The following is a 23,621-nucleotide window of genomic DNA, read 5'->3' as shown; positions in this document are numbered from 1 at the left end:
AAGATAATAAATTTAAGGCACTCTAAGCCACTAAGTTTGTGGTAGTTTATATGGCAGCAAATGAAACCTAATAAAATTCAAAATCACGTGCTCCATTTAACTGCCATATATTTTTAGTTGACTTTATTTTGTAAGTTGCTCAGTCTTTTACTGACTTTCATGAACTTAAACACTTTTGAAGATTGCAGGCAGATTAGAATGCCTTTCAATGTGGGTTTGTCTTAAACGTCCACATGATTAGATTTAGGTACAGTGCATTTGGCAGAATACCACAGAAGTGATACAATAGTTCTTCCCATTGCATTTATCAGATGGAGAATGATTTTGATTTTCGCCACTACTGATGATATTCACTCTGACTGAGTATTGTACTGTCTTCCAGGCTTCTCGAACTGGGAATTTACTGTTGTTCCTTTGGTAATTCATAAGAGTTTTGTAAGGAGTACTTAGAAATATGTAATTATCACATCTGTCAACAAACTTTCAATTTATTCATTTATTTATTTATTGTTAAGAGTGGACTTTAGGTTTCTTTTTTTAATTCAAAGGTTACAATCATTATTTATTTAAATGCCACCATAGCCCTTCAGTAGATGTTCTCATTACTGTTCTGGGTCTTCCGGCTGTGAGGACACTCTTCTTACACCACTTGGGCACCAGCACTCCAGACCATGTCCCCCTGTGGGCATGCCTTTTACTCTTCTTGGGCTCTGATATTCTTCACCAGGCTGACCCTTCATATGGATACCCACCTAACTCTACTGTGCTCTGACTTCTGATTTTCAAAAATTTTAAATCTAGGTTAAGACTTCATTTGCTCTTCATGAAACCCAATAACTTGGGTTTGAAAATAAATAAGTTATTGGAACATGGTTTCATGATAGCTTGGTATCAATTGTGAAGTGTTATGAATAAAAACTGATTATTAATTATTCATTTTTGTGAGTAGGGGAGTTGTTTTTAGTTTTGTTCATTTGTTCTATAGAAGTAGAGCGGAAACTTTCAAATGTGCATATGTGATAAATACATTAAATGCTAGGAAATTTCATTACTTTGCATTCAGGTAAACTAAGTAAGAAAATGTATGTCAAGTTTTATTCACCTCATTAGTTTACTTAAAATGCTAACATACAACACAGAAAAATCAGTAGAGCTGATGAGTTGAAATGAAAAGTCTTTAAATGTTAAGCCAGAAAGCCAGGTTTCATACATACCTTCTAATTTACTTTGGGCAAATTAATTAGTCTAAATCTGTTTCCTCATTTGTAAATAGAAGAAGAATAATCTCTACCTTGTTCACTTTACAATCAGTGGGAAGAGAATAAGATTTGGAGTCAGATAATTTTGGATTTGGATCTCTGTTTTAATACCAATAGTTAAGTGAATTTTCACAAATTGTTTAATTTTTCTAATCTTGCATTCAGTCATCAGTAACATGGCTATAATAATGGCTACCTCAGAGATCTGAAGTAGGAATGAAATGGGATAATGATTATTAACACCTACACCAGTGATTGTTAGGTCATAGAGCATCTGACACAGTGTCAACAATTAGGAAAAAAAGAGAGATGTTATATACAAAATTTTGTTGTGAATTATACAATGCAACTTATACATTATTTAATTGGTTCTCTTTAAAATGATTTACTAATACTTTGTATTTCTCCTTTTGTTATTACCACAAGTGTAATAATTTATTTTCTAGGTTTTTTTTTTAACATCTTTATTGGAGTATAATTGCTTTACAATGGTGTGTTAGTTTCTGCTTTATAACAAAGTGAATCAGTTATACATATACATATGTTCCCATATCTCTAGTTATTTTTAAGCTTTTATTTCCTATTAGACTATATGGAAAAAAGAACTAACTGTGCTCCTACAATATCCTAGTATTCACCTATAAGATTTTATTAGAAGTATTTGTGTTCATCTGTATCTTCCTTTACTAGAGTAAACTCTCTCAAGAAGTACCTGGCATAATGTTTGACTCCTGAGTGTCAAATGGATGTTGAATGAAGGAATGAAAAAAAGTATGAAATTCACATATGTTAATAAAAGCAGGCAGCCATACTGTGTCTCCTTTTCAACCATATTTCCAGTTCAAATATACTGATCTTAGAATTACCTAATGAAGCCATAGATTAATTGTCTTTTAAAAAATCTGCTTGAATAGTAGAAAGTGCGCTTTATAAGAACTTCAAACTACTTTTGAATATGGTAAAATTATTAATTTCTCATTAAATAAAACTGAATTCACTTTCATTAAGAGAGAGAAAAACAGAAAGTTGAAATTAATGTTGTTCTTCACTTTACCGTAATGTGTTAATGTTTTAACTGAATGTTTAGGACTGGATTAAGGAACTGTGTCAAACTGAAAACTACAAGAAAGGAGAAGTTTGAAAAGTGAATTTGTGATTTTCATTGATAATTTTCATTAATGTCTCCCATATGGTTAAAACTGTCAAATCTTAATAATTGTGTTATTACTATAAGAAATGTTTATATTTTCTCTTGCTCGTAAATTTTCCCCCACCAAGTTGTGAAAATCTTCCAATTTTTTATTAGATTTTTAATCTGGAAAAAGGATTATATGCCAAATTATTGAATAGGGACATATAGCATTGGCCCAGGAGAGTAAATAATCTGATACTCAAGAGGTAGGGTTGAGGAGAGTACAGTGTTTTTGGTATCTAAGTGGATATTGTAATTTTTAGAAATGCAGCTAGACTGAGAACTTAGACTCACTAATGGGTAAAAGAGGTAAAAGCAGCACTAGAATAATCTTACAAATATTTAAAGACATCATTTGGCCAGTGGAGCCTTTTTAAATGGACTTTGTAGTCCATCTAAAATAATAATAGTTAACAAAGCTTGGAATTTGATTTAAAAACTGATCCAAAGCAACAGGCACAAGAGGAAAGATGACAAAAGATCCCTGAGTGTCCAACACTACAGAATGGCATGTAGTATTTTAGGGACAGTGGGCTAAAGAATTAGAATGGCCCAGGAAAAATTCAAGGCCATTTCTCACTATACCTCTTCATCTTTCTACTAAGACTGGCGTGTTAAGTATCTTACAGATAATCTAAGCTATGCTCTGGTGGTGTTTTTTGGACGTTAGTTACCTGGAAATTACCAACCTTCCCAAAAGGTTAGTACCAGATATTTCACTATTAGTTTTACCTTGGCTTGAATCATTATTGCACAGGATATGTTAGTGAAAGAATAATAATACTTTCAAGCTGTTGTTAGGCAATTGAACTTTAAAAGGAATATTTCTGAAGTACTGAAAATGTTAGCAGTGGAGAAAATGAGAGTATGAGGTTTCCGACGTTTTTTACCTGAAATATTTAGTTTCCTCTGAAAAACCTTTCAAATTCTTAAAAATGGAAACCTGTTAATATCGCTTCCCTGCTTTATACCCTACCATGACTTTTCATTGAACAGAATAAAAATTGTCATCTGGCTTCCATCTGCTCTTCTGTTTCCATGTAGCCATTTCCACACACACTCTGAAAGCCAGTTTCGATAAACTGCTTACTGCTCTCTCTATGCATTTTATGTAATGTTCTCTCAACTGTAAATGACCCATTTCTTTACCTGGTGAGCAAGGACCCACAGAAAAATCCTCCACTCTAATGTCAACACCTTTGTGAATCTTTGGCGGCTCTGGAAGAGTTAGGTGATCTCTTCCTCGTGGCTCCTATGTCTCTAATGACATTGCTGTAGTAATGTTTATATGTTCATCCCTTTCATTAGTCTGTCAGTTCCTCAGAAGGAGAGATCATGTTCTATACCTCCATGATTCTCTAGTGCCTGGATATAGCAAGCCTTTTATAAATCATTGATGAACAATGAATGAGTGAAAGACAAGAAGAAAAATATTACTGCTATATTTAAAGTAGATGACCAACAAGGACCTACTGTATAGCACAGGGAACTCTGCTCAATATTCTGTAATAACCTAAATGGGAAAAGAATTTAAAAAAGAATAGATACATGTATATGAATAACTGAATCACTTTGCTGTACACCTGAAATTAATATGGCATTGTTACTCAACTACACTCCAATATAAAATAAAAATTGAAAAAAGAAATATTACTCAAATTTCAAACAGAATGACAATTCATTTACTTGATGATTTTTTTTAGGGACAAGTAATCTAAGTTTCCTTACATAACCACTTTCCCTTTGCCAGGTAAGAAGAGTAGAATTTAAATGATGCCATTACATTCGACACACCCTAACCCTAATGGTTACGGTGAGTTGTTATCACTTGAACATAGGGCTTCACTCTTTCTTTTAAACTTTGTCACACCTTCATATCTGTAGCCTGGTCCACCCCTTTACAATTGAAGAACGCCTGAGTGATTTTGTTTTCTTATATATTTTTAAGATCTACCATTTATAATTTATTATTTTCTTTCTTGCACATATGTAATGTCATCTATAATGTTTTTCATCAATTTCTTTTGTATCTAGCCCTTGAATGATGTTAACATTAAGGTAAATAATTAATATAATTTTGCACAAACACTATGGAAACTTTGAGTTCATGGATATACAATTTGTTATCTTCTGCAGAGTTTGACAGAAATATTTTATTTTCATGTTAACACAGTAGACAGTTGCTTGAACAAAAATGACCTTTTCATATCATGAGGTCTTCAAATCCTCTACTGTGATTCAGTTTTTCATACTACACCTGCTGTGTTTCTAATGCAAACTATCACAGTGTGTGGTCCCTTCTACTGTAAACATGAATTCTTTCTCATTGTGATTTCATATCTTCAGCACTGATTATAATGATTCTTTGTCAGCTCAAAGCTGTCAACTTTGTTCTCAAAGGACTGCAATCTTAGCTAAGAAAAATACAGATAGCTAGTCACAGGGAATTAAATGTGGTCCAGTGCTCTCAAATATAAAAGACAAAAGGGAAACAAATATTTCTCTTCTCTCTTAATGACAAAAAAAAACCTGTATAATTTTGATTTTGTCCTATCATCTTATGAATGAAATTCAATATTTTAATAAAGTAGTTGACATCACTTTTATTTATTTTCTTTTTACCACAGCAGTTTTCTAGATACAAGCCACTTATAGTTATCCTTCTGTTTAATCCTCCTTAACACATTTCCCTTTTCATAAAAAGTGATAAAATACACAAACATTCAACTGCCTGATTACCCAAATACCTCTGCTAATTTGCCAAGGTTAGCAGAAATGGGGCGTACAGTATATTGTTGGCTATGCATGGCTGAAGGGTGCAGAAACAGCACAAGGCTATATATTTCACACTCCATAAACAAAATGGTGAAACACACACTAGAAAGGTACAATACTTATCTAATCTAAATTCAGGCAACATCAGTAGCTTTGATCTCTATTAGGTTAAATCACTGTCTCTTCAAGGAATGACCAAATCATTAACCCAACAAACCAGTTGATGAAAACACTCATATATATGAATACTGAGTAAGCAATGTTTCTGATGCAGTGAAAAATAACTCCACATAATTGAACAGAACACTAATGGCTGAAGTCGCTCCAAAGCTTTATCACTTCTTTCATCTATTTGTCCACTCATACAAAAAAAAGTGTATTTAATATCTATGAACACAGTGCTAGGCACTGAAATAACAAACATAAAAAACAATTTCTGATACTCTGAAGCTTATGGTTTAGTGTGAAAAGCCGGCCATATAAACAAATAAATAAAACAGAACATTGATAAGACTTGTATCTAAGTCATAACAAATGACCCCCAAATCGTAGTGGTTTATAAAAACTAAGGCTGTCATCTCCACAACTAAGGCTGTGGTTTTCCTCTAGGTCATTTTCACTATGGAACTTGAGCTAAAGGAACAGCCTCTCTGTGGAATATTTCTGACTTTAAACTTCCTGCCTGGAAGGGATACATGTCAATTCCACTTATATTTTACTGGCCAGACCAAATAACATGACCAAGACTAACAACAACCTGGTGGAAAAGAATAATTCTCCTTTCGTAAGGTTAAAGAAAAAAAAAATTGAGAATAATCATGCAGCTGTTATATTACTTTAAAGGAAGAATAGACCACAAGCTTTTGGAAGATAGTGTGCTAATCAGTGCTAATTCTGGAAGAAACTTGTGTAGGGAGGGCTTCACAGAGGAGGTGATAGTTGAAGCAGGTCTGGTACATTAATGTACCCTGTCAAATATTACCTTCTCTCACATCATTAAATAGGGAAAAATTAATTCTTTACAGAGATTCAGAGGAAGTCTTGGAGGCATAAATTGAGAATAGCATGCTTGGGTAACAGTGAGAAGTTCAGGACTGGAAATAGAATATTTCGCAGAAGGAAAAAATAGTAACATGAGGCCAGGTAATAAACATTTTTGAAGACTAGACTATAGGGATTAGAATAGATTACAATTGGCTTTGAGGAGTCAAAGGAGATATTTAAACAAGAAAGGGACATGGACTTAACCAGACCCTCTGGTCTCATAGGGACATGTGATGTAGGGGGCAGTTAGAAAGTATCCTCAGGAAGTAGATGTAGGTCTGAAATAGGGGAGACAGAGTAGGACTGAGAAAGGGTGAATTATTCATTCTTGGAAAGTTTTAATTATTCAAACACATTAGTTATCATATGGGACCTTAGCTAATCAGTCATTGGAATTGAAGTAAAAGTGATTAAATACAGGAAAGAAAAGATATTTATTCAGTGACTCCAACCAATGTTAAGCATTATGATATTAAAATATTGTTAATTTTTAAATTATAAAGTATATTTTAAAATTGCAATAAAATAGATTACATGAAATTTACCATTATAACCATTTTTCAGCATACATATCAGTGGCATTAAGTATATTCACATTGCTGTGCAACCGTTGCCACCATATATCCATAGGACATCTTTTGTCTTGCAAAACTGAAACTCTGTATCCATTTTACAACAACTCCCTATGACCCCCCTCTCCCCAGTCCCTGGCAACCCCCATCCTACTTTCTGTATCTGTGAATTCAGCTACCCTAAGTATGTCATATGAGTATTTTAACGGTTTTGAAAGAAAAATTAACTAGGAATAATTCTATGAAGTATATATATTCTACTATATCACTCTAATTATAATAAACAATTTATGAAATTATGAAATTTACTGTCTCAGTGGTCCCATGGTCCCACTAGCTTGTAAAACTTATGTTACTCAAAATAACAATAATAAAATAATAATACTCATAACTTATATTTATTATAGAAAAGATACAATAAAGGAACATCCAGGAAAAGATACATAGGCAAAGACTGAAGTAGTCAAACATGGGCTTTCTTGTCCTTCCTCCAAAGATGTATCTTTTTTTCTCTACAATCAAAATGCAGGGAATTGTGTGAGCTGTCCTTGCCCAGGAAAGCCTGCTTAGACTTTGGGTTCAAATTTCTTAAAAGGAGCTGGTCACCTACCTACCATGTGACCAGCCATGGTGCAAACCCCAATCCAGGCATCACAGGCACAGCCCTGAATCTTTGTGTTCACTCTGAACAGCTAACAACCTGGTCCATCTTGATGTACCGCTTTGGGTAAATAGAATAGCATCATCTGCCGGCAACTACAGGAAAATTCCAGTTGACTACTTCTCAGAGTTTGACTAAGTGTGATCACCATGGCTACAGGGATAAGCAAGAACAGAATAAAACAGACCTGCTGCAATACATTTTTCCTCACATATACATATTTTATTTTTTAATATTTGCAAATACTCAACATCTAACAGCTTCCTGATTTCCAATTTCAGTATAGTCATCTATAGTAAATAATAATGAATCAAAAATCTTTGAAATAGTTTTTTATATATATTAGATCTTTAGAAAACTCTTTTGCATTTCTAACATTATATATAAGGTACATGTAAATCAATGGAACCTCAACCACTAATTAGAGACAAACTTTTCTCCTTAATTTATAGTTATTCCAATCAAAAATCTTTTTGTATAGGTCAATGTTCCCTGTGGAATTTAGAGACTTGCAAAGAGGCAACGTGCACATAAAGAACAATTCTGGGTGCAGAAGTTTAGGTGAGTAGTGTTGGCACAATAGTCCTTGGAGCCTCAAATTTCAAAATTATGCCACTGAGTCTTCCCACATTACTCTACATAAAAATTGCTTCTCTTTTCTAACCAGCCTACCATTTTAGCTTCTCCCTGTAATACCTCCTTAAGGTGAAATAAACATCCACTTTCAGCAAATTGGCTTGTAGTTTACTCACAAATATAGGTTTTGGGGAAAAATTAAAGTAGAATACTGGATCGTACTTACTTTCTCCTTTTGTAGAAGCTGTTTAATTTAATTCTGGTTGGTAAAACATATTTTATACAATTTCAGTCTTTTAAAATATATCCACACTTGTGTTGTCCAACATGTAGGCCATCCAGTTGAATATGTCATACACAATTTTAAAAAATTATATCCTGCAGTCTTTGGGTGAATTGATTTAAAATATCAGTTTTTACAGTTTATCAATTTGGTTAATAATGTTGTTCAGTCTTCTATATCCTTGCTGATTTTTGCCTAGTTTTGTCTAGGTGTTTTATAAACTATTTAGAGTGAGGAATATTGATGAATTTCCTATTTCTACTTTCAATTCTATCAGCTTTTGCTTCAAATATTTTGGGCTCAGTCGTTAGGTGTATAAACATCTATATGTTCTTCATGGGTTTATCCTTATGTCATTATGAATGTCACTCTTTTTCTATAGTAATATTTCTTGTCCTAAAGTCTATTTTATCCCATATTAATATAGCGACTCCAGCTCTACTATGGACGTTCTTGGCTATATATCACATATCTATCTCTATCTCTATCTCTATATGTAGCCATCCTTTTGACTTTCAACTTACTTATTTCTCTTATATAAGTATTAGTAATTACGTTTCGAGAAAGGCACAACTTGTTGAATGGCAATGTGTTACCACAAAATATGTTACTTACACTCACGATTCCACATATGACCCTGAAATGTCTTCCTTCTTTTTATTTTCAACAAAATCAGACTATGTATGGCAGGTGCTGCATTGCTTTTTTCATAAAGGAACTTGGCAGAAACTGAGTCATGGGCTCTCCTCCCAACAAGAAGAATTATGTGTCAGACCCAAGGACCACCATGACATTGAAGTAGACGATGAATTAGGGCCAGATCACTTAAGTGATGTGCTGTGTTTAGAAGGATGATAGTTGATCTAAAATTCAAAAGCAAAGTACGATACTACAACGGGTTTATCAGAAATAGCAGACAGAAAACAGAAAGAGGAGGGGAATAAACTCACGATTCAGACTATTTTCATTAAATATCATGTTCTTCCTGCTGAATTTCCTAGTGCTAAGTATGTTTGGACAGATCCTCCTGTAGGGAGAACACAGTGTTCTGAAATGCTGCATAATTTAATACATTTATTTTAATTTATAAAATAAATTTAGACTGACTCATCCAAACTTCATATTTAAGAACTTAAGGATTGTATCTACTAAATGTAGAAAGTCTCTTCTCTCCACAATTCTGTTACGTAGAGAAGGAAACCATGGTTATGAATCATGTGACCAACTGAGATGGCTTGGAACTCTATATTACCATATTTAAGTTCTTATTATGGACACTAAATAGATTTTAGAGAAGAAGTTTAAAAAGAAAGAAAGGAGTTGTAAAGTGTTCACTCTAACCCCCTGATAATAGGGCGATGGGTGGGACTGAAAGAAAAGAAAAATACAAGAGCATACACACTGGGATGCAGATTATTCTAATTGCTTCAGTAGCAAGCATATACAAAAGGATGCTAATTCTGATCTTCCTCCTTATACCTCCCTGTTCCAAGTTGGAAAATATACTAAGAAAGATATTTGAATTCTAGCCAGTAAGTAATGAGAACAAAGTAGGAAATGATATTCAAACATTTGGTTGTCTTAGAGGAGATGGAGTCTCTATTATTCCTATGAATTCTTCTCAAGTCAGAAGACTTCAAACCTTCTTTCCTGTGCATGCTGTGATTTTCTAGATACATCAATATGAGGCTCATTACTTTATAGGCACAATAGATAAAGACATAGGGTAGTTAAAGTTTTTAATTTGAAAAATAAACTAACATTATATCACATAATTTATGGGAAATATGCAATGTATTTTATTGACTGCATGTAGACTGGAAATATGATTTATATGAATTTGCCATTTCAGCATGATGAATTGATTGTCACATTGAGGATTATGAAATTAGCTGGAAGAACAGATGATTAACCACCACAGACTTTTGGCTAGTGGAGTTTTACCTTCTGATTTTTGCACATTAATAAAACATACTTCAGCATATGGGACTATTTTGGCAATAGAGCCACTACCAATTTAATCATCTCAAACAAGAAACCAATGTGTAAGTTGCAAATGTTGCAGACACGAAAACCAGTTACTAAGAACAATTGAGTATTATTCTTCTAGTCATATTAATTACAGCTGAAACAAACCTTGATGAGCTAAGAAAACATAGCACAACTTTACTATTTAGTAGGGGAAAAAAAAGAATCAATATAACCATTAATTGCATAAATAGCAATAAATACTTTGGCTGCTGTCCAGGAAATGTACAAACTGAGAGAATTTTTCGTACTGCTGGTTTCATTACACAGATCATAGTCACAGTAAAGCGGGCAGTGGACTGCTGTTCAATAAATTAAATTTAATGTTATTCAATTATGATCATCGTGCTCAGATATAATACTAATAGGAATGTCAACCACGATTACATTTTCAGATTTATGTAAAATGATTCAAATGCTATTTGCTATCCCTCAGATACAAGGTTCATCCGGTTGTTTATGCAGTTGGTCGATATTGATCGTGCACAGCAAGTAGCGTAGCAGAGGCCCAATGGCAGGGATATATAGCATCCCTTGTGCCAGCCGCCAGGGTGCCATGCCAAGCACCAGGGGCAGCATGCCAAGTCATCAAGTGGATAGCGCACCTCTGCAAAGCTGCCTTGTTGTTTTCTTACAATATTTTTTTTTGAATTGTTCACATGTGCCATGAATAATTCTTGCCAACATTACCCAGCATGAAACAGAAATGAAGGCACAGAAATGTCTTTCTTAGAGAATTCTTTTCAGAGCTAAATGAATCTAGTGAAGATATCAGTGTAGCATCATTATATGTTGTTATGTATGGCTGGGGCTGTGTCATTTAGCAAAGTATCACTCAGTAGGCTGAGCAGCTGGTGTATATGATTTTGTATACCACCTGCAAAAAAGGATGCCCAACCATGCAATCAACCACCTGGCCAAGAGAGGAGGGTAGCTAAACACTACTTTGTTGTTGCGCCCACATTTTCAGAAAGTTTGAGAACATAAACAGACATAGGCAGAATGAATATTGTACAAGATAAGGTTTGTTAAAGCTTTTCTGTTCCATAAAGCATATAGTGCCTGCTGTTCAGAGTACTGTTGAACAGATTTGCTTTATTTCTAATGAAGGTGTCTGGGCATTTTCCTGGCACAAATGGAGTAGAATTATGTACTTAAAACAATATTTTAGAACAACAACACAATATATCGCCACTTCAATTGCACTGCAACAGATTGGAAAAAATGAAAATAGATATAAACTGAAACTCAGTAATGACTTAGCGTCATTACTATGGGTGAATCATTCATTTAGGAGAATCTTGCCTAGCCTCAAACAACCCGTATGTCTAGCAACTTCCACTGGATGCCTTTCTGCCTAAAACATGTGTTTATTATAATCATCTCCATGCCATTACTCATGAGGAAAATACAGGTGGCCTCTTTACTTATTTGGCTGTAAGTGAATATGAGAGTAATTTGATTGTAAACTAATCTTTCTCTCACCAGGTTTTTGATGTCAGCAATGTCAATCTCATTATCTCACCTTTTCACTGGCTCAGCACTAGATCTCTTTCTGTGGCCATACACCTTTTAAAACTCCAGTCCCTCATTGTTTGACAGATTTCTGGAGGAAGAACTAATAACTAGATGAAGGTATTCAACATGAAACAAAGGAAGTTGCTGCTTACAGACCTAGGTCTCTGGCTCTCATCATCTCTGTGGCTATGAGTTTAATCTCATTAGACTCTCCCTTTGTCTCTTTTTAATATAGAAGGACTGATTTGGGACTTGTTGACTCGATCCCAACTCCTTAAGTAAAAAATTCTAGACTTTTGAACACTTATAGAAGTTCTGCTGGGTAATATTAGTTTTTGACTGAGATATCTCTTCATTTTGAGACAGCTTGGTTATCCCCTATCTCAGTTTTTTCCCCAATCTTTCACTTGAAGAGAAGACTCTCACATGAGAGCTTTTAAAATTATTGTTGCAAATTTAAAAATAGGAATTTATTTTATTAAATTAAATAATTTATTTAAAAATAAAAATAAAATTGTGTGAATATATGGAGGTTTTTGCCAATCACTACAAATTGCACCTGTTTTTCCCTTCTCTTTCCTCTTGGAAAAAGAAAGCAAAGGGGAAGAAAAAATAGAGCTTTTAAAACCTATTAAAAATGCACTGTGATTTATTGTACTATTCACTACAAGTCAAGATGTTCTTGGAACAAAAGAAATGCTTTCTATATACTGAATCATCAAAGAAAAAAGGGCAATGTGATTTCCATATTTCACCAACATCATACTGCTCATGAACAAGCTAAATTTAAAGAAAACACTCCCATTTACCATTGCAACAAAAAGAATAAAATATCTAGGAATAAACCTACCTAAGGAGACAAAAGATCTGTATGCAGAAAATTATAAGACACTGATGAAAGAAATTAAAGATGATACAAATAGATGGAGAGATATACCATGTTCTTGGATTGGAAGAATCAACATTGTGAAAATGACTCTACTACCGAAAGCAATCTATAGATTCAATGCAATCCCTATCAAACTACCACTGGCATTTTTCACAGAACTAGAACAAAAAATTTTGCAATTTGTATGGAAACACAAAAGACCCCGAATAGCCAAAGCAATCTTGAGAACGAAAGAAGGAACTGGAGGAATCAGGCTCCCAGACTTCAGACTATACTACAAAGCTACAGTTATCAAAACGGTATGGTACTGGCACAAAAACAGAAAGATAGATCAATGGAACAGGATAGAAAGCCCAGAGATAAACCCACGCACATATGGTCACCTTATCTTTGACAAAGGAGGCAGAAATGTACCGTGGAGAAAGGACAGCCTATTCAATAAGTGGTGCTGGGAAAACTGGACAGCTACATGTAAAAGTATGAAGTTAGATCACTCCCTAACACCATACACAAAAATAAGCTCAAAATGGATTAAAGACCTAAATGTAAGGCCAGAAACTATCAAACTCTTAGAGGAAAACATAGGCAGAACACTCTATGACATAAATCACAGCAAGATTCTTTCTGACCCACCTCCTAGAGTAATGGAAATAAAAACAAGAGTAAACAAATGGGACCTAATGAAACTTAAAAGCTTTTGCGCAGCAAAGGAAACCATAAAGAAGACCAAAAGACAACCCTCAGAATGGGAGAAAATATTTGCAAATGAAGCAACTGACAAAGGATTGATCTCCAAAATTTATAAGCAGCTCATGCAGCTTAATAACAAAAAAACAAACAACCCAATCCAAAAATGGGCAGAAGACCTAAATAGACATTTCTCCAAAGAAGATATACAGAGTGCCAACAAACACATGAAAGAATGCTCAACATCACTAATCATGAGAGAAATGCAAATCAAAACTACAATGAGATATCATCTCACACCAGTCAGAATGGCCATCATCAAAAAATCTAGAAACAATAAATGCTGGAGAGGGTGTGGAGAAAAGGGAACCCTCTTACACTGTTGGTGGGAATGTAAATTCATACAGCCACTGTGGAGAACAGTATGGAGGTTCCTTAAAAAGCTACAAATAGAACTACCATATGACCCAGCAAGCCCACTACTGGGCATATACCCTGAGAAAACCATAATTCAAAAAGAGTCATGTACCAAAATGTTCATTGCAGCTCTATTTACAATAGCCCAGAGATGGAAACAACCTAAGTGTCCATCATCGGATGAATGGATAAAGAAGATGTGGCACATATACACAATGGAATATTACTCAGCCATAAAAAGAGACGAAATTGAGCTATTTGTAATGAGGTGGATAGACCTAGAGTCTGTCATACAGAGTGAAGTAAGTCAGAAAGAGAGAGACAAATACCGTATGCTAACACATATATATGGAATTTAAAAAAAAAAAAAATGTCATGAAAAACCTAGGGGTGAAATAGGAATAAAGACTCAGACTTACTAGAGAATGGACTTGAGGCTATGGGGAGGGGGAAGTGTAAACGGTGACAAAGCGATAAAGAGGCATGGACATATATACACTACCAAACGTAAGGTAGATAGCTAGTGGGAAGCAGCCGCATAGCACAGGGAGATCAGCTCGGTGCTTTGTGACCGCCTGGAGGGGTGGGATAGGGAGGGTGGGAGGGAGGGAGACGCAAGCGGGAAGAGATATGGGAATATATGTATATATATAACTGATTCATTTTGTTGTGAAGCTGAAACTAACATACCATTGTAAAGCAATTATACTCCAATAAAGATGTTAAAAAAAAAAAAAAAAAAAAAAAATAAAGTTCCAAGAAAAGGAAGAGTTTATTTGTGTCTTAGCTAGGCTGGTACACAGATTTATATTAAAATTAAAATTTTTCATTATACAAATCAATAATAATGTTATTTTGGTACAAGAATTATTGAATTTATTTAACTTGGATAGAAGTAATTTTTAAAATTTTTTGCTTCAAAATCAAAACAATTCTTGCAATAATGATAAATTAGTTTCATTAAAATTGTTGTAAATACTAATGGAAAATAATATTTTGGTATTTGATTCTTTTATGAAACTTTTAAGTATATTTGGAAAGTCTTGGGGGATATGATTCTACTTTCTCAACTATAAGTTTTATTATATTTAAACAAATCGAATATTTCTGCTGAAAACTTACCATTGGAATTGAGATATGCTGTAAGTGGAAAATCATGCTGGATTTTGAAGAGGTAGTAAAAACAATGTAAAATATATGTTTAATATTTTATATTGATTCTATTTGGAAATGAGAGTATTTTGTACACATTGGATAGATAAAACATAATACTAAAGTTCATTTCCCTATTGTTTTTTACTTTTTATGTGGCTACTAGAAAAGTCAAATTACATATATAGAGTTCACATTACATTTCTATTGGACAGCATAGAGGTCTGACATATATTTTCACATCAATAAATTCAACCAATCCAAATCTATGTGTTTTCTTTTATGGTCTTGTATTCTATCAATGACTCACACAATATTGTGAAATTTTTTGCCAATGTATATTAGCATAATCTTGCATTTCTCATTATGTGTAAATGTCGGGTCCCCTGGGACATGGCACGCTGACATCTGACTCTGGTGAAGGCCCTACAGAGGCGCTGACAGGTGGGGTGGGGGGTTGAAGGCAAGCTGAATCAGATAAATCCTTTAAACTATCAATATTCTCAATATCAGCCTTTAATTCTTTTCCAGTGTGTGCTCCAATTAGTATTTAAGATAACAGAAGGCTCTCTGAATATGCTGTAATTTCTCAACCCAGAGCATCTGGCTCTGATTGTCTTTTAGGGCAGTCATAGAAACTTCCTTCTTTCTACTATGCCTTTAGTCAAGAACTTAAGATTTAAAGTCTATCCTGTTATAGCAACTTTAAACTTTCCAGTGGATGAAACAGTCATTCACTCTCATGGTCTTACTACAGTCTTCATTCTCAGCACGGTGGTGTGGCAGCATGCATTTGGTCTGCCAAAGGGGAATCAAGAGGGAAAATTTAGGCAACTTATTCACAGCTTTCATGTACAAACTACTGGTACTCTACCTGGAAGTAAATGAATATGCTGTTTTCAAGACCAACTAGGCACCAAGCCCAGATTCCAATCACTAGAGTGGTGTTACCAGTTACTATATTATGTGAGTTTCAGTGACAGAATCTACTCTAGATAGTTTAAAAAGAAAGAAATTTAACAGAGGGAATTAATTAGGTGTTTAAAATTGTTGGGTGATATAGTATAGAATCTGGGAACGACTGCCAGAACAATGTCTCCGAATTGACTTCCCAAAGGAGCTCCAAGCTCTATCACTTCTGAAATCTGGGGAATCAAGAAGCTATCATCACAACTTCAGACTTCTGGATTACATTGTCACTGTTGGGACCTCAGCTATAAAAGAAATATCTGCCTGAGGTTTTGTGAGCCACCTGCAGTGTTTGTTTATACCACTTTCCAACAAGAAACTTAGAACCAGACGAGTCAATCTGTGAGCAGAGGCTGCAGAAATTTTGCCGCAAAAGGCTAATAAAAAGAACATTATTATAAAGCAAGTCTGTACATAGCAAGAACATTTATTACAATTCTAAACTTTTATGACCTAGTGATGTATCCTTAAAACACATAGCTCAAAAAGAGATATAATCACAAGGAAAAACAGACAAATGTACCATCATAATAGATAATTTTAATGTACCTCTCTTCAGCAGTTGATAGGTCAAGCAGACAAAAAAATCTGTAAGAACAATGTAATTAACAAGCTTGATTGGACATATATAATTCTGAAAAGTAATAAATAAGAAGGATAGTTTAAATTAATATAAGATATATGTAAGAGAGAGACAGTATCTCTAACTTCCAACATTGTTTGCTATACAAAAATTCTTTGAAAGATTATCCTGGAATAAAGGGCAGTTAGTGCCTTGCTTACAGGAAGTAAAGAAATTCAAGACTCCTAGAGAATTTTCTCTCAACAATGACCCCGCTGAAAGATGGCAGTTTCAGATTGTTTTAAAGTCATAGCATCAAATGTAATGTATATGTTGCCTCTGAGATCCTAAAAGATTTACCACAAGTATTTTGACTTTTTCTTTCTCCTTAGGAGCATACAAGTGCACCAACTTGTCTTTCACCTTTGAGGGGATAACGATATTGCGGTAGTGTTTAGAATTCTCTCTTTACCTTCACTCTTGCCAAAATTCCCAGGCTCGTTGACTTTGGGCTTGGCCACGTAACTTGTTTTGTCCAGTGGAAGGTAAGCTCACTTTAAATATGCTTGTATGGACTTGCCTGGTTTTGCCTCGCCCTCTAGCTATCCTGCTCTGCACCTTGAAAAATTAAAACATCATAAATAGTGATTGCTTCTTCAGCTTTAGTCCTGAAATGAAAGCTATGAAGAGTTGACCTGAGCCTGATCTACAGCCTGAAACAGAGATATTACACCCACCCCACAGGGTGCAAGAAAGAAATGTGTGTGTAGAAGACCACTGAGATTTTAGAACTCTTTTTACGCAGAATATGTTGTTATGCCCCAGACCACTGGACATCCAAAATATTTATTTAGGTACAGATTCCTGAGTTTTCATGGGAATTAGCTCCTATGTTGCTCCAAATAAAGAATTTTTCAGAATTTTTGCTCCCAAACTGGGTGTGACTTTCAGTGCTCAAATCTAGTTCCTTACTTGGAATCTGTGTGACATTTCTCTTCACCTCAGTCATACGCATATGAGAACTAAAACCTGTGCCTGTGAATTGTAGCTCCCTAAGCAGGGAAACTAAATTGCAACCTTAAGATCTCCTAATTAAAAGGGAGAATTCACTAACAATATCTGTTAAAATGAAGCTTTTAAAATTGCTAAGCCAGTTCCTGGGTGATTGCTTCAAGTTCTAAAATGAAAATCTTCTAATCTTCCAATTCAAAGTAGAAACATTTTATTTCCAAACTGTTTTCATATGCCCCTTTATATTTAAAAGTATTACTACAAGAATACTATAAAATAATCAAGAAGAGAATATTAGTAGCTCCATTTTACATATAAAGAACAATGAGGAATCAAATTATAAACTGATAAGAAAAGTAACATGCTAAAGTTTGTTCCAACGTGAGCATGGGAAATGTTCCTTAGATATCGGGAAATTTTCTTTTTTTAGAAAACCACTCTGTCAATAGAGAAAACTCTAATTTTCAAATAACGTTTTGAGAAAAATGTCTCTGAATGAAACTTATTTATGGTTACATAAAAGACTTCAACTTTCTGAAATAAACTCATTGTAACGTATTTTTTGTGATAGCCTGGAGTTTACAAATATTTATATATATTAAGATATATATATATGTATACATATATATATATCTTGAGAATTTGCAAAAGGTTAATAAATATTCATTATGTATGACCTAAAGAGCTCAGATAAAATAAGGATAATTGACTTGTAAATAACTAATGTCAGTAAGGACCCACCTGCTATTACTTGATCATACCGTATTCTACAACAAAACAGCCATGTAAGGGTCATTACTGATAAGAATGTCAAATTGGCCGATTTAATGCTACTCAGGGCTTACTTTATCTATATAACTGTCTCAGATAAGAATTGCAAGCTAATAATAATTACATTAGTGTCAGAACTGTAGGGACACCTATGGTTTATTTAGTAGGGAAAGATAGTTTTAATGTTCTAAATTGAATTTTACTGTCTATTTTGAGATAGTTAAAATAGCATATGTAAAATATTCAACCACCCATTAATGGTTGATATCTGAGAAATACAAAAGTGCTTGAAATATTTTAATGTGTACTGCTACCTCAGCCCAACTGCTTGTCAAAGGGTATGTGATGGTGTAAATATATTATTGATACATCTAAATAAAGTTACTATATTTTCATGAAGTAAAATTTAAATGTGTCTTTTTTTTAAAGTTACAAATCATTTATACTTCTGTGGATTTAAAACATTCACTCCTTTTACTAGCATGTTGCATTCTCCAAATTCATTTGTCTAAGGGAAAAAGCTTTACAGAAGTAAATTTGTAATAATAAGCATCAAAATAATGTGTTTTATGTATAATTATCATTTTCAGATAATACGCACGCACACTCAAAATCTGTGTTTGACACTGAGCCATCAGAATCAATTATGGAACAGTAAAAAAATACAGAAAACTGAGTACAACCTCAAAGCTATTTTTAAAAATGGAGCCTTGCCATCTGTATATTTTTAAGTTCCTAATTTTTCAAAGGCAGTTAAGAGTCTCCAGTATATACATTACTCTAATGAACAAAGAAATAAGCACCTTAAAAATATCTGGGGCTTCTCTGGTGGTGCAGTGGTTAAGAATCCGCCTGCCAACACAGGGGACACGAGTTCGTGCCCTGGTCTGGGAAGATCCCACATGCCACGGAGCAACAAAGTCCGTGCGCCACAACTACTGAGCCTGTGCTCTAGAGCTGGCAAGCCATGACTACTGAAGCCCACATGCCACAACTACTGAAGCCTGCGTGCCTAGAGCCTGTGCTCGGCAACGAGAGAAGCCACAGCAATGAGAAACCCTCACACCGCAATGAAGAGTAGCCCCCGCTTGCCGCAACTAGAGAAAGCCCGCGTGCAGCAACAAAGACCCAACGCCGCCAAAAAATAAATAAATAAATAATAAATAAATAAATAAAATAAATCTAAAAAAAAATCTGTCATCACCACAACAATAGTAATTTTTTGGTTTTGAAACATGTCTTTAAAATGTTTTTAACATTTTGTTATAACAATTTGTTATTACATCTTCATTCATAGTAGAAACCTTTATAGAACAGCAGGAAATATACAAAAAGAGACTTCATATAAGCATGTGATCAATTGATCGTTAGCATGAATCTATGCTAACTAATCTAGCATAGCAGTGAGTAGGAATTGTAGAGCACATTTGGAGAAAGTTTCTCTTTTCTATATGGAATGAAAACTTTTGGAGTTGATGACCAAGGGAGACTTTGTTCCCATTGCTACATTAGATAATATGTCAATCGTTAGAAAGACTAAATGCAATGATGTCTAAAGCAACCCATTTTAGCTTTATATCTTTTGTTTGAAACTCAGCTTTTCAAATCTGTTAGAACAACTGGTCAAACTGACAGGGACATGCCTAGCCAGGAACCACCAAGTAACAGAGCAGCATATGGACACTGTGCTTTATAATTCACAAAGCATTTTACCACACATGATATCATTTCTTCCTCACACCAACCCAGATACATTGGTAGGTCAAATATTATATTCTGCAAGTTCAAAGGTAGAAGCAGAATGAGAGAATTTAAGTGATTCTCACATGGACACACAGTTTATGGTAGCAGATTCAGGATGTAGACAAAAGTTTTCAAATATTAATTACAGACTTCTTTCTGTTACATGTACTCTTGTGAGAAGGTTGAAAACATATATTTCATCAAGATATAATGTATATCACAATTTTGTTAAATGTCAAATATGTGAAAATTCTTCTAGATGAATTCATACTGGCTATGAACTTATTTTGTGTTTAGATCAATCAACATCCTGAAATATCTATTCCACAGGGCATGATGGGGTCAAATGAGTATACAATGGGCTTCCTACTTTGATGGTAATTATGTTAGTGGTATGATAAACCATATAGGGAGTAGGATAACTTGCAGCCTTTTAACAAACAAATATTGGAAATAGTTCTAAAAGCAAAAAATGAACATGGTAAAAGATAAAGACCTAGGTGTTTCTCTGTAAGTGTGTATATATTTTTTCTCACTTACATGGTGCCTGATATGCCAAGTTCCAACTGAATCCCCAAAATGCAATAAAACAGTGAACATTACTATTCATTACTACTCCTCCATTCAAGAAGCTTAGAATCTAGTAATGGACACCAATATTAATCAAATAAGCATTTTCCATTCAAGTATTCGTTCATTCAGGTACTATTTAAAGAACCCTTATGAATGAGAAGTTATTCTCAGTGCTGCAGATAAGGCTGTGTAAATATAGGTGCCATTGCACAGATATGAAGTGATAGAACTGGGACACCATACATCCTGCAAATGGAACACACAACTCCATCTGCCTGAAAGCAGAGGTCTTGTGAACAATTAACCATGTCCCGAGCCTTCTTCATCTACCTAGAAAATGCCAACTGAAGCTAGAAATTTATTTGAAGTTTCTTATTTAGTTCAAAAATATATGCAATTTTGCATTATTTAATAATATATAAATATGTATTTATACCATATAGCAACAACTTATTACTAATATACTGTAATACGATGAAGACATTAGTTTTCACTTGGCCCCAGTGTTCTTTTTTGTTTTTTTTGTTTTTTTTTCGGTACGCGGGCCTCTCAGTGTTGTGGCCTCTCCCATTGTGGAGCACAGGCTCTGGACGCGCAGGCTCAGCGGCCATGGCTCACGGGCCCAGCCGCTATGCGGCATGTGGGATCTTCCCAGACCGGGGCACGAACCCTTGTCCCCTACATCGGCAGGCGGACTCTCAACCACTGAGCCACCAGGGAAGCCCGGCACCAGTGTTTTAAGTAAAATTGATTATTGGAGCAGATGTTCTACTGAGACTTATTTGGGGAATAGTAAGCAATTATTTCAACTGCAGCATTATTTTAAAATATTTTAAAAATAAAACTAAAACTGGAGATATAGATAAGAAACTGTTCTGAAGACCCATGAATGCAACAGCAAAGTAATATTGTATTTAGAGAGGACTTATTACGTTCTTGTTCACATTATTAGAGCTATTAATATCTACCTTGCAGAACAGTAATGAGATCATCTAGATAAATGTACCTTTCAGAGTATAGAACATATAATAGGAAATCAACAAATATTAAGATATATATTCTTTTTAAAATTTTATTTTATTATTTTTTAAAATTTATTTATTTATTTGTTTCTTTTATTTTTGGTTGTGTTGGGTCTTCGTTGCTGCACACAGGCTTTCTCTAGTTGTGGTGAGCAGGGGCTACTCTTCGTTGTGGTGCACGGGCTTCTCATTGCAGTGGCTTCTCTTGTTGCAGAGCACAGGCTCTAGGCATGCAGGCTTCAGTAGTTGTGGCACGTGGGCTCAGTAGTTGTCACTTGCAGGCTCTAGAGCGCAGGCACAGTAGTTGTGGCACACAGGATTACTTGCTCTGCGGCATGTGGAATCTTCCCGGACCAGGGCTTGAACCCGTGTCCCCTGCATTGGCAGGCAGATTCTTAACCACTGCACTACCAGGGAAGCTCTTAATTTCTATCCTGGCTCTGTGAGTAAAAAGCTGTCCAATCATAGAAAAGTCAGTTCCTACCATGCTGATGGCTAAAAAAACACATATCTATTTCTTTATTTGACCATGGTTTAGAGTAATAGTTTTTCCTAAAGCTGGAGTATGTAGTTGTAGAACCACGCTCAAATATGGGGTCATTTTCCTCAACAACACAGGGGCCTTTCGTCCTTAAAACTTCTACAGTTAAACTTTCTTCATCCAAAATAATAGAACCATCTTCTGCCACTTTTACTTGAGGAACCAGCAATGGCCCATCATCCATCTCCTCTTCTATTTCTTCATTATCTTCACCATCAGGAGTACTCTTACCTTCTTGCTCTCTTGTCTGGACTGGTGTCAATGATTTTTCAGTTTTCTTTTCTTGCTCCAGTAAAGAACTCATTGGATTGTTATCTGGCAGGTAATATATGAAGTCTCTCATAGTCATTTTGGAACGATCTGGTGGCCTCTGACTTTCATTTACAGCATATTTGTTTTTCCATTGCTTCTTCTCTTTCCTCAATTCTTCTTTTAACATTTCTCTCAGTTTCTGGGCTTTATATATTCGATATCTGTCTGAGCATGGCTGTTTCTCTTTTGTTAGAACAGGATGTGTCCGTGGAGCTTCTTGATTAACTGTAGACAAAGGATGAGGTTCTGAAGGACCACTGACACTAGGTTTAACCAGACTAAAAGTAGTTGATACTCGCTTTCTTCTCTGTGAAACGGTAGAGGAAGATTTACTGGATTCTTCAACATCCTTCCCACCATCTGTCTTTTCATCACTGCTCTTGGGAGCCTTTTCTCGGGGCTCCGCTTCCCCGCAATCCACCGGGGCACATCTGTGGATTCCGCTGGCTTCGCGACAGAGGCCGCTGCAGGCTTCGGCGGCCTGGGAGCCTCTCGTTCACGCTGTGGATTGAGGGCGGTGGAGCCCCTGGGGCCTGCTCCAGGCCTGACATTGGGCTTCACGCTAAGGCGTTCCCTGCGGAACATGGCGGAGCCAGGGGCCGGGGGAGGCGACTCCACGGCCGCTCTCAACCCCGAGCCCCGGCCGCTGCCGGGAGAGGGCTTTAGGAACTACGCCCTTCCCACAAAGACACACCAACAGCCCAGCGGGCAGTTACCGCAGTTTCACGCCTCCGCCGCCGCCTCCGATCTCCCGCCGCCGCCTCTCCTTCATGACCCTGCTACACTAATAGCTAAGTTTCTCCCGGTACCTTGTTTAAGATATATATTCTTGACTGCTTTTACAGTAGTTCAGTTTAGAAGTGATGAGGGCCATATAACATACTTCTTTTCTTTTTTTTTATATGAAATTTTACTTTTAAGTCAACGTATGCAATAATTAAAACCTACAGAAAAATTTTTTTCATCACAATCTGTTGCTTTTTCAAATAATACTTTGAAAACATATTCCTTCAGTCAGTATAAAGTTCCTAAAATACAAAAGAAGTTAAATCTGTAAGAAAGCT

At 35.3% G+C, this 23,621-nt stretch overlaps 1 protein-coding gene across 1 annotated transcript; it reads right to left on the bottom strand.

The window, feature by feature from the left end:
- Positions 1 to 15,758: 15,758 nt before the first annotated feature.
- Positions 15,759 to 23,142, bottom strand: LOC101324040 (transcription factor TFIIIB component B'' homolog). The gene is given in 4 exon segments (XM_073795045.1): positions 15,759 to 15,851; positions 22,105 to 22,209; positions 22,211 to 22,983; positions 22,986 to 23,142. Coding segments are annotated over 4 exon segments (1,128 nt in total).
- Between the last annotated feature and the right edge of the window lie 479 nt (positions 23,143 to 23,621).

This window comes from Tursiops truncatus, chromosome 18 (genome assembly GCF_011762595.2).
Source record: "Tursiops truncatus isolate mTurTru1 chromosome 18, mTurTru1.mat.Y, whole genome shotgun sequence".
Classification (NCBI taxonomy): domain Eukaryota; kingdom Metazoa; phylum Chordata; class Mammalia; order Artiodactyla; family Delphinidae; genus Tursiops; species Tursiops truncatus.
The sequence above is the reverse complement of the archived record's forward strand: the minus strand, read 5'-3'. Positions and strand labels throughout refer to the sequence as shown.